The sequence below is a fragment of the Scyliorhinus torazame genome, chromosome X (genome assembly GCF_047496885.1).
Source record: "Scyliorhinus torazame isolate Kashiwa2021f chromosome X, sScyTor2.1, whole genome shotgun sequence".
NCBI lineage: Eukaryota > Metazoa > Chordata > Chondrichthyes > Carcharhiniformes > Scyliorhinidae > Scyliorhinus > Scyliorhinus torazame.
The window spans coordinates 26930070-26942516 of record NC_092738.1 but is presented as its reverse complement, the minus strand read 5'-3'; the positions used below and the strand labels follow the sequence as shown (position 1 = coordinate 26942516).

The window sequence follows — 12447 nt, the reverse complement described above, 5'->3', positions numbered from 1 at the left end:
GTTCTGATCTTAAATATCTCCATTTTCTTTTCATGCCTGCGGCAGGCTTCCTGGTTGGAGCAAGGGCAGGTTTTGTACATCTAGTGACAGGTATCGTTTGCCCCTCACGTTTGCCCCTCACGTTTGCCCCTCACGAAGCACCAATGTGATATGTCACAAGTCTGCTGTTTCATAGCAGCGCTACTCAACCTCATTTTTAAAAGTATTGTTATTAACGTTTTCATTTCATAAAACACAAAATCATACAAACTAAATACCATTTGCAACCCCTCCGCGGAACCATTGTTTTCTGTTTTTAGGAATTGGTCACAGTCAAAGATCACCACCTCCGGTGGGCCCAGAGCCCACCCAAGCCAACCCCCCCCCCCCCTGCCCCATACACCCGCCCCGCCCCATACAACCCCCCCGCCCCATACAACCCCCCCGCCCCATACAACCCCCCCGCCCCATACAACCCCCCCGCCCCATACAACCCCCCCGCCCCATACAACCCCCCCGCCCCATACAACCCCCCCGCCCCATACAACCCCCCCGCCCCATACAACCCCCCCGCCCCATACAACCCCCCCGCCCCATACAACCCCCCCGCCCCATACAACCCCCCCGCCCCATACAACCCCCCCGCCCCATACAACCCCCCCGCCCCATACAACCCCCCCGCCCCATACAACCCCCCCGCCCCATACAACCCCCCCGCCCCATACAACCCCCCCGCCCCATACAACCCCCCCGCCCCAGACAACCCCCCCGCCCCAGACAACCCCCCCGCCCCATACAACCCCCCCGCCCCATACAACCCCCCCGCCCCATACAACCCCCCGCCCCATACAACCCCCCCGCCCCATACAACCCCCCCGCCCCATACAACCCCCCCGCCCCATACACCCGCCCCGCCCCATACACCCGCCCCGCCCCATACAACCCCCCCGCCCCATACAACCCCCCCGCCCCATACAACCCCCCCGCCCCATACAACCCCCCCGCCCCAGACAACCCCCCCGCCCCAGACAACCCCCCCGCCCCATACAACCCCCCCGCCCCATACAACCCCCCCGCCCCATACAACCCCCCCGCCCCATACAACCCCCCTGCCCCATACAACCCCCCCTGCCCCATACAACCCCCCCTGCCCCATACAACCCCCCGCCCCAGACAACCCCCCCGCCCCAGACAACCCCCCCGCCCCAGACAACCCCCCCGCCCCAGACAACCCCCCCGCCCCAGACAACCCCCCCGCCCCAGACAACCCCCCCGCCCCATACAACCCCCCCGCCCCATACAACCCCCCCTGCCCCATACAACCCCCCGCCCCAGACAACCCCCCCGCCCCAGACAACCCCCCCGCCCCAGACAACCCCCCCGCCCCAGACAACCCCCCCGCCCCAGACAACCCCCCCGCCCCAGACAACCCCCCCGCCCCAGACAACCCCCCCGCCCCAGACAACCCCCCCGCCCCAGACAACCCCCCCGCCCCAGACAACCCCCCCGCCCCATACAACCCCCCCGCCCCATACAACCCCCCCTGCCCCATACAACCCCCCCTGCCCCATACAACCCCCCCTGCCCCATACAACCCCCCCCGCCCCATAAAACCCCCCCCGCCCCATAAAACCCCCCCCGCCCCATACAACCCCCCCCGCCCCATACAACCCCCCCGCCCTATACAACCCCCCCGCCCCATACAACCCCCCCGCCCCATACAACCCCCCCGCCCCATACAACCCCCCCGCCCCACACAACCCCCCCCGCCCCACACAACCCCTCCCGCCCCACACAACCCCCCCCGCCCCACACAACCCCCCCCGCCCCACACAACCCCCCCCGCCCCACACAACCCCCCCCGCCCCACACAACCCCCCCCGCCCCACACAACCCCCCCCGCCCCACACAACCCCCCCCGCCCCACACAACCCCCCCGCCCCACACAACCCCCCCCGCCCCACACAACCCCCCCCCGCCCCACACAACCCCCCCCGCCCCACACAACCCCCCCCGCCCCACACACCCCTCCCGCCCCCCCCCCCCCGCCCCGTACACCCCCCCGCCCCGTACACCCTCCCCCCGCCCCATACATACACCCCCCCGCCCCATACACCCCCCGCCGCCCCATACACCCCCCGCCGCCCCATACACCCCCCCCCCGCCCCATACACCCCCCCCCCCGCCCCATACACCCCCCCCCCCGCCCCATACACCCCCCCCCCCCGCCCCATACACCCCCCCCCCCCGCCCCATACACCCCCCCCCCCGCCCCATACACCCCCCCCCCCCCCCCGCCCCCCGGCTCCATACACCCCATAAAGGAGCTTTACACAACCTAATTTAATAGAGGCAGAGGCCATGGTCCTTTCTAATATAACATCAGGACTGTCTAATTGGAAGTTTAGAAACATGTGCCTGCCGTGTCATCTTTTTATATTCATTGTGACAGGATTGCAACATGAAGTGTATGTTCGTGTTGTCAGTGAGAGCAATTGTTACTAATTAGGGAAAGGTTAGGGCATTATTCTAAAGTGTGTATATGTAGGGCTGGTTTTCACCTGTATTGGAAAGAGGGAAAAGAGAGTGGGCGCGATTCTCCACTCCCGCGCCGGTTGGGAGAATCGCTTGGGTCACCAAATTTTCCCGCGACGCCGGTCCGACGCCCTCCCTCGATTCTCCCAAGCGGCGGGAACGGCCCGGTCGAGTTCCGCGCGGCGCAGGCCGGAGAATTGCCCCGAGACGCCCAAAATGGTGATTCTCCGGCACCCCTGCCATTCTCAGGCCCGAATGGGCCGAGCGGCCTGCCCAAAACAGCGGGTTCCCCCCGGCGCCGTCCACACCTGGTCGCTGCCGGCGGGAACAGCGCGGGAACGCTGGGGGGGCGGCCTGCCGGGGGAGGGGGGGGGATCCTGCACCGGGGGGGGGGGCTCAAATGGGGTGTCGCCCGCGATTGGTGCCCACCGATCGTCGGGCCGGCCTCTCTGAAGGAGGACCGCCTTTCTTCCGCAGCCCCGCAAGATCCGTCTGACATCTTCTTGCGGGGCGGACTCGGAGAGGACGGCAACCACGCATGCGCGGGTGACGCCAGTTATGCGGTGCCGGCCGCGTCATGTATGCGGCGCCACCTTTACGCGGGGCCAAGGCCTGGCGCGCGTAAATGACACGGCCCCGCTCCTAGCCCATTATCTGGGCCCTGAATCGGTCGTGATAGGAGCCGTTTCGCGCCGTCGTGAACCTCAACGGCGTTCACGACGGCGCGAACACTCTGCCTCCATTTCGGAGAATCCCGCCCAGTGTGTCCTGAAAGACTGGCTGACTCCAGATTCTGCCTTCACTCAGTGAATTATAACAGCTTGTTGCTGCCCTCTGCTGGAGGCAACTGATAAAACAGGCAAACCAATCCTCTCAACAACTTGATTTAATACAGCTTTATTGAACTCACTTAGACTTCTTAATTAAACAGATACACAAGTTTCAAGACTCCCCACTTGAACTACAAAATACTACCTGATTGAGAGAACTTGGCCAGGCTCGCTCTGGAGGGTGTGTGCCGTGAGCTTCCAAACTCAGGGTCCTGTCTTGCCCGTGTTGATCCCGGGGTTATCGTTGCTGAATCTCAGAAGTCCCTGCTATTTTATAAAGATTTTCGTTTTTTGTTTATAGTTCATTCATATAAACAATCCTGTGGCCCACAGACGTCATTGGTCCTTGGGAGAGCCTTGCTCTCGCTGCTCCAAAACACTGTGAGAAGCAAAATGTCCAGTTGCAAGCTGTCGTTCTGTCTGGTCCCATGAAATTCATTCTGCTTCAACTTCCACACAAATCTGTTGGCCTCTTTTCCCATCATTCTTCATGGCACAATGTTAGCCATCTTTCCTACTCAGCAGTCTGATATTGTATAAACGTGCAATTTAATTGGAATGAAACTTTATGTAATTGATGCTAAAACTCTCCGTTGCCCAGTTATTTAAAATTATGCTGAAAAGAAGCTGCAATGTTATTAGAGGTATAATGGGTGTGTGCGCCTGCAATCTAGAAACCCTGCGAGAACAACCAGTGTATCACAAAGAGCTCTGCTTCAGATTTTCAGAAGTTGACTTGTTTCCTTTTTGCGTTTGTTCTTTAAATTTTCAGGTTAAACGTTCTGTCAGTCACAGTGGTGTTGTTCCACCGGACAGGTAGGTGTCTTGTCTGCTCAGTGTGTTCCCTTTTAAATGCGTGGTTATAGCAGAGATGGTGCAAAGAAGCTAAACAACTGCCCACTGGATTGGCACCCCAGTCACTCCCACCAGCGCACAGTGGCAGCCGTGTGTCCCATCGACACTACTGCAACTCACCAAGACTCCTCTGACAGCACAAACCCGGGACCCCTCCCATCTAGAAGGACAAGGGCAGCAGATACATAGGAACACCACCACCTGGAAGTTTCCCCCCCCCCCCCCCCCCCCCCCCCCCAAAAGGTCGCTCACCATCCCAACTTGGAAATATATCGGCTGTTCCTTCACTGTCGCTGGGTCGAAATCCTGGAACTCCCTCCCTCACAGCACAGTGGGTGTACCTACACCACAGAGACTGCAGCGGTTCAAGAGGGTGGTTCACCACCACCTTCTCAAGGCCAATTGGTGATGGGCAATAAATGCCAGCCTAACTAGTGGTGCTCACAATTCTTTTAATGATTTGGGTTTCTAAAGAGCATTGAAGTCCATTTTGTGATGCCTGGTTATAAAATGAAAAGAAGTAGATAGTTTTCCCTATCCTTTCATATTAAGAAAACCAAGCAATGCAAAGATTGTCCCACCCAAATGTCACTCAATTAGGTAGCAGTAATTTACAAACTGACGTTCTGTACTAATACTGTGTTACAGCCTTGAAATAGATAATTGTATTGGAAGCAGTTCAGAGAAGGTTCACTCAACTCATCCCTGAGATGAAGGGCTTATCTTGGTGAAGAAAGGTTGGGCCTATACTCGTTTGGGGTTTCAAAGAATGAGATGTGATCATATTGAAACATATAAGATCCTGAGGGGTTTGACAGGGTGGATACTGAGAGGTGTGCGTGGGTTTCCTCCGGGTGCTCCGGTTTCCTCCCACAGTCCAAAGATGTGCAGGTTAGGTGGATTAGCCGTGATAAATTGCCCTTAGTGTTCAAAATTGCCCTTAGTCTTGGGTGGGGTTACTAGGTTATGGGGATAGGGTGGAGGTGTTGACCTTGGGTAGGGTGCTCTTTCCAAGAGCTGGTGCAGACTCGATGGGCCGAATGGCCTCCTTCTGCACTGTAAATTCTATGATAATCTATGATCTATGATGTTTCCACGTGTGCGAGAGAATAGAACCGGGGGACAATCTTATTGAATGTGGAGCAGGCTTGACCGAATGGCTGCCTCCTGCTCCTTGCTGCTTTGTTGATTGATTCTTGACTCTTTGGCTGCAGAAGTGCAGAAATGAACAATCTGGTCCAGCCTCAGAAGGGCTCCATTACAGTAATGAGAAATCTGGAGGAAATGGTAACGCATCGAGCGAACAGGTGGACAAGACCGCCCATGGGAAGCAAGGCTCCGGAAAACAGCTGCCCAGTGCAGCCAGAAAGTAAGTAATGTGTACCTCGTCCCAGCAAAACATGTCCTCCACTAGTGTAACCTACAAAATGTCATCCAATGATGATCGATCAGTCTCTGATGCAAGGGACATGGTGTGAAAGAACGTGCTCCAGGTTTTAGTGCTCCTCCAACCATTTTTAAAATGGATTGGAAATTGCAAACTAAAGAATACTTTGCCGGACTTTTACTTTGGCAATAAAAAAACAATGCTGGAAAAACTCAGCTGGTCTGGCAACATCTGTGGCGAGAAAGAGTTGGCGTTTCGAGTCTGATGACTCTTCCAAAACTGAGGAAGGGTTAAAATATAATGGGGTTTATACTGTTGAAGAGAGGGGGTGGAGCAAAAGAGGTCAGGGATTGGTAGCTCTCAAGAGAATTTTGACATGGTCATGGACACAGGTAAAGTGAGTGGTAATGATGGTGTTAAAGATTAAGGCGTGTGTCAATAGTGGCATATAATCAAAATGGAGGAGACAGTTCAAGTTGTTGAATTTCACGTCAAGTCCAGAAGGCTGTAAAGTGCCGAATCTGAAGATGAGGTGCTGTTCCTCTAGTTCGTGTTGCGGTTCACTGGAACCGTAATTACTTTAGTAATCTGATTTCAAACTTCACAGATTCACTGCCGCCTTCCCAAAATGCCCACGATGAATCTGCGGGCAGTGCCAATGGTGAATAATGTTGTCGGGGAAATAGTGCCCTCCCGGCACACCGAAGGAATCACAGGCGAGACACGGATAACTCCTCTCCAGAGGAGGAAGCGAAAGGAAATAAAGAGAAACTCCTTCCAAGTTGCCATCAGAAAATCACCCAAACCGAGACCTCCTGCGAGACGATTCGGGAATGGAAGCTTGCAATACAGAAGATGTTGGTAACTCACTAATCTTTAGTATTAGGTTCTCCACTGACACATTAATACTTGGTTGAAATGATGTTGAATATTGAGCAGGATAGTGTTTGATTTTTAAGGCCACCCGCCCCACAGTGCAAGAAGCAATACCTCTTTGTAAATTAATACAACACTCCTCAGCAAACACTGCTCAATAATTTCATGGACAATAGCCACGATTTTAAACGTGGAACTGAATAGCATTCAAAAGTAAATGAAAACTAAGTGGGGAGCTTTGGGGAATTTAAACTAATATTTCACACTCCACATTTGAATTGGAAACATGTGGGGACTGCCGCATTAAAGTAACCTCATTTGCCACTGAAAATACACTTTCTATGATGCAAACTGCCTCCTTTACAATGGGTAAATTAAATCTCACTCGCCTAAATGACTGTGCTCAAGGTAGCTGTCATATTGTTTAAGTAATGGTGACACCATAAATATTAGTTGCACTGTTCTGTAAATACCATCTCCACCAAGCAGCCCTGACTTGTATGGCACCTCTTCAGCCCCCAAATCCAAGCCATACATTGGATCGAAGGCTTAGTCATCCTAACTGCCCAACTTAACCTGTGATGACTATTTAAAAAGATGATGTTGTGGTATGTTCCAGACTTGGAGTCCGAGTTGTTGTGGTAACAAACTTTTATTTACATGCATGTTGCAGTCTGGAGCTGTGGATAGCAATGGTAGAGACTCCCAACTTTCTTTCCATCACCTGGCTGACCGGGAATCTGTCCCACTCTTACTGCCTGCCATTGGTGTGTGTGGTTTTGGAAGGATTTGCAGGTTGGTAACCAATCTGTTTGGCCGCGTTATACACGCACCTTCCTTGGCTATCCAAGTCCTGGGGTGGGACTTGAACCTGGAGCTTCCAGCTCAGAGGTAGGGATGCTACCCTCTGCACAAGATCTAGATGATACAGTCGATGGTCTCAAATTGTTACAAGTATTCTTTTCCATTAACATTGCTGTCAGCTGGAGATGCAAGGTCTAACTAGTTGCGGACGTTTTAATAAATTACCCACACCAGATTGTGCTCTATTTATATTTATCCAAAACAAAATCGAAAGTTAGCCAATATGGATTTAAAACCTAGATTAAGGCAGGATTAGTCACCTGTATGGTATGGTTTATCATTAGTGGACACTAATTTTAACATTTTTCTTGACTATATCTTGGACCCTAAGTTTCATTGGCATTTGACTTTCCTTGCCACATGTCCAATTGCCCTACTTGTGCTGTAGTTGCTTTATCATCTTTGTTCCTGAACTTCTTTAACCTCTCTCACAGGTTAATTCAGTTGTATGAGCTCTCTCGAGGTACGAAATGATAAACTAATATCTTGCTATGTTCTTTCTTCACCTTTTATGTTACCATAGGAATGTGAACAGGTTTGAATGTCGACGTAACACATCTTGTGTAAACAAATATAAATAAATATATATACATATATTTGACTGTGATGTTGAAAAATAATTAAAACAGCAAACTCAAATGAATATGGTTCACTCTGAAGTATCCAGTGTATTTTGGAATTGTAAATTGTATTCCAATGGGGGGGGTCATTTGATTCTTAAGTTAGTTAAAATGGATTCCCCATTAAACGCGTTGGTACGAACAGTTTTAACAGCAGTGTGTATCGTTGCTTGTATTTTAAGCTGGATCGTCATAAGAAGTCGGCCATTTTGAGCCTGCTCCGCCATCCAAATAAGGTCCTGACTGATCTACCTCCTTTTGGTGCCGTCTCCTCATTTGGACTGCACCTTTTAGCAACATCACACATTCTTCCTGGACGAGCGGGACAAGCCTGGCCCAAAATTAATTGTGTCCTAGCAGAGGCCCTAAACTGCTCATTTCCAATTGTACCAAAAATCCTACTTTCTTTCTGAACCCATTTGGTTCCTGAATGGACACTGCAAGCTTACCATTTTCTCAGGGGTTGAAACTGGTGTGGAGGGCAGCGCGGTGGTTAGCCGTGTTGCCTCATGGCGCCGAGGTCCCAGGTTCGATCCCGGCTCTGTCCGTGTGGAGTTTGCACATCCTCCCCGTGTCTGCGTGGGTTTCGCCCCCACAACCCAAAGATGTGCAGGGGAGGTGGATTGGCCACGCTAAATTGCCCCTTAATTGGAAAAAATGAATTGGGGTCTCTAAATTGAAAAAAAAAAATTAAAAGAAACTGGTGTGGTGAACTTTTAAGACTTTGCAAAGAGAAATGAAGGGAAAGTGATGTTTATTAAGTTGTGAAAGTGAGGGGGATTGCAGTGAAGAAGTAAGCAAAGAATAGGCACGACACCTCTTTAAAAAGAGGTCCGCTTAGTTCCTCGTGTTAAGGAGAGGCTCAAATTGGAATGTAAGTAGCATTTTATGTAACTGAACCAGTTTTTTTTCTGTTGACTGTTTTAATGCTGGCACCACACTGTTCAGCAATATTAACTTTGACAAAATGAAGGTAAAAATGAAGAATGTAGCGGCACCTTTTGTAACGTTGAAGGAACCAAATTCCTGATGTCACTGTCCTCCTTGAGAATGCAAGATGAGTATGAGATGGTTGCTCTGTACCGTGTTACAATGTTGTGTTAGGCTGTGGTAACATTTTTTTAAAATAATGGCCCTGCTCAGAGGGCCTTAAAATTAATTACTGTGGTAATAGTTAGAACTATTTCTTTTGTGTGAATTTGTATTCTTAAGGTTATTGGTGCTGGGGCATAAAACGCTTTATATTTTGCGCACCCCACATTAAGCACGCCCAGGGCAGTACAGTTAAGTGTAGAGCATAGCTCCCCCTCTGTTAATCGAGCCATTCACTGTATCAGGGATGGATTGGAACCCCAATCTCTGAATAAAGGCCAGTATCGAGCTGACTCTGTCTAAATATAATTTTTAATTGTAATTCTTTCCTGGGATATGGGCGTTGCTGGCTGGGCCAGCATTTGTTGCTCATCCCTATTCGGCCATTTTAGAGGGCAGTTCAGAGTCAACCACATTGCTGTGGGTCTGGCGTCACATGTAGGCCAGACCGGGCAAGGGTGGCAGATTTCCTTCCCTAGAGGGAACCAGATGGGTAAAATAACTACAATAGAAGACTTGTCGTCCATTCCATCGCGTTTATATAGTACCTTTCCTGAGGTCTGGACAATTACTGTAGGACCTGCAAGTGGGGTGCAGCAAAGCAACTTAAAAATTGACACGAAACACTAATTTTGGGAGCATTTGGTTAAACCTTATTCAGAACCGATAAAGCCGACATTTATACTATTTCACCACAGACTAAAACAAAATTGTACACCGCATCCATGTGAATATACCTCTGCTTTTCCTGAGGTATTCTTTGTAAATTTTATGCTGCCTATTTACTTTTATATAACATTGTCAATTTCATAAATAAAATTGATGTTTTTGGACCTAGTTCGCAGCCTATTTCTTTAATCTGCCTGATGTTTCGTAGAATCTCTACAGTGCAGAAGGAGGACATTTGGCACAGAGTCTGCATCGACCCTCCAAAAGAACACTCTACCTAAGCCCACTCCTCCACCCCATCCTCATAACCCCACGCATTGATCATGGCCAGTCCACCCGGGGTGGCACAGTGGTTAGCACTGCTGCCTCATAGTGCCGAGGACCCGGGTTTGATCCTGGCTCTCTGTCCGTGTGGAGTTTGCACATTCCCCCTGTGACTGTGTGGGTCTCTTCCCCCCCCCCCCCCCCCCCCCCCCCCCCCACACACACACAAACCAAAGATGTGCAGGGTAGGTGAATTGGCGACCCTAAATTGCCCCTTAATTGGAAAAAAAATAATTGGGTGCTCTAAATTTATTTTTAAAAATAAACAAATTTTAAAAAAGGCCAATCCACCTCATCCGCACATCTTTGGACACGAAGGAGCAATTGATCATGGCCAATCCACCTAACCTGTACATCTTTGGGCTGTGGAGGGAAACCGGAACACCCGGAGGACACAGGGAGAACGTACAAACTCAGACAGTCACCCAAGACCGGAATTGAACCCAGGTCCCTGGTGCTATGATGCAGCAGTGCTAACCACTGTGCTGCCCCTTTGTGCTTTGTTTTGTGCTCGTTGGAAAGATGCTTAATATTTTGATCTGGCAAAGGCAACCAAACTTAGTTCAGCTGGAAGCCACTGGTTATGGATTTCAACTATTCCAACACACTCTTGACTGGGCTCCGACATGCTACCCTCCATCATCCAAAACGTCCGCCCATGTCTTAACTGACACCAAGTCCTGTTTCCTATTACCCCTGTGCTCACTGATCTACATTGGCTCCCAGTCATTGTTAAACTTCTCCTGGTTTTCACAACCCTTCATTGCCTTGTTATTACTTTATAGATTACATTGAGCTGGCACGAGGTATGATGATTTATTTTTGAATCGCCTCGCTCTGTTAAACAGATCAGATAATAAGACCTCCTTCTGTGGGATAATCTTTGTGTGCGTGTGCATTAATCTGCTGTGCAGGACGCTAGACTGTAGAGTGGCTTTTATTTATTCCAACTGTCTGGCACATTTTCAGAGCCAGACAAAATCACTGCAACTCGATCTACAAATTAAGGCATTACTTTGAATTAATGATTAATTGAGTACAGGTATCCCCAAGGTTTAACGGTGTTTGGAAGATCGCTGGGTATTTTTTAAATACAAATTTAGAGTACCCAATTATTTTTTTCCAATTAAGGGCAATTTAGCGTGGCCAATCCATCTACCCTGCACATCTTTGGGTTGTGGGGGTGAGACCCACGCAGACATGGGGAGAATGTGCAAACTCCACACGGACAATGATCCAGAGCCGGGATCAAACCCGGGACCTCGGCACCGTGAGGCAGCAGTGCTAACCACTGTGTCATCGTGCCACCCTGAAGATAGCTGGGTGTGAGTGTGTTTTATTCTTTAATGGGATGTGGGTACCACTGGCCAAGGCCAGCATTTTCATGCCCATCCCTAATTGCTCTCGAACTGTCTTGCAGAGGGCAGTTAGTCCAACTGCCTTGCTGTGGATCTGCAGTTGGGAGGCCCAGATGAGGCGAGGACGTCTGATTTCCTTCCCTTAAGAGCACAGTGACCCGACTAGGTTTTTAAAGACAAGAAATATTTTCAACAGATTCCCAGTAATGGTTATTGAGACTAGTTTTTAATTCCAGATTTTGTTTCTTTGAAATTTCACCAGCTGCCTTTTGTAAGGGCCACGAAGAATCCAGCACGAGTTTTAAGGATACAAAGTAATAACATTTATTTACTATAACATATATACATAACAGTAGCAGTAACTTCCCTTGCTACATACTCCTTCCTCCTGGTTCCTGAACTGGCCAGCTTATTTATACTAGGAGTTTACTAGTGGTTTCTCCGCCCCCCCTCATTGGGGAAGCTCATACTCCCACAGGATTGTGGGATAGTCATTAGTCCCCAGCCAATGGTAAGTCGGCAGGTTATAACACTGCCAAAGTGGGATTTGAACCCATGATCCCAGATTATGAGTCCAGTGTCATTTACCATTGGCCCAAAAATTGGTTTCCTGCTGGCCTGAATTTACAACTGGATCTAATGCCAGGGCGGATCAGGAATCCCGCTGGGAGGCTGGCGTGAATTTGAATTGCAACCTGCTAATGGTATGCAAATTACATACCTGACTGGAATCTCCACCCCCTTGGACTCACCTGATTCTCCAATACGCCAGCAGGAAAACCCACTGGTCTGGCATATGTCTGGACCTATGTGCTGTGCAAATGTCAGGACTGACCTTTGGGCCCTTGCTTGGACCATGGACATATGAGATGATGCTGCTGCAGCCCTGCAGCGACCAGACCCTGGAGGAACATGTGCATCTCATGGTGGGTGGATCTTCTGGCACATCGCTCCACTACGAAGCAGCTCTCGGAATGTGGGAACACTCCATGCAACAGCTTCGGCTACACTGATGCCTCGGATCTGCTTCAGGGTCTTTCCCTTGGGCTGATAAGGAT

At 50.5% G+C, this 12447-nt stretch overlaps 1 protein-coding gene across 6 annotated transcripts in view; it reads left to right on the top strand.

Annotated features, from left to right (window-relative positions):
* Positions 1-9875, top strand: part of LOC140405435 (pleckstrin homology domain-containing family A member 3-like) — a 32303-nt gene extending 22428 nt beyond the window's left edge. For all 6 annotated transcript variants that reach the window (XM_072493843.1, XM_072493842.1, XM_072493839.1 and 3 more), the window contains 3 exons: positions 4117-4160; positions 5414-5568; positions 6194-9875. In XM_072493843.1, the coding sequence (XP_072349944.1) occupies positions 4117-4160; positions 5414-5568; positions 6194-6255 (261 nt within the window). In that variant the 3' untranslated portion in view covers positions 6256-9875. The remainder of the gene's footprint in view (positions 1-4116; positions 4161-5413; positions 5569-6193) is intronic.
* Positions 9876-12447: the final 2572 nt, after the last annotated feature.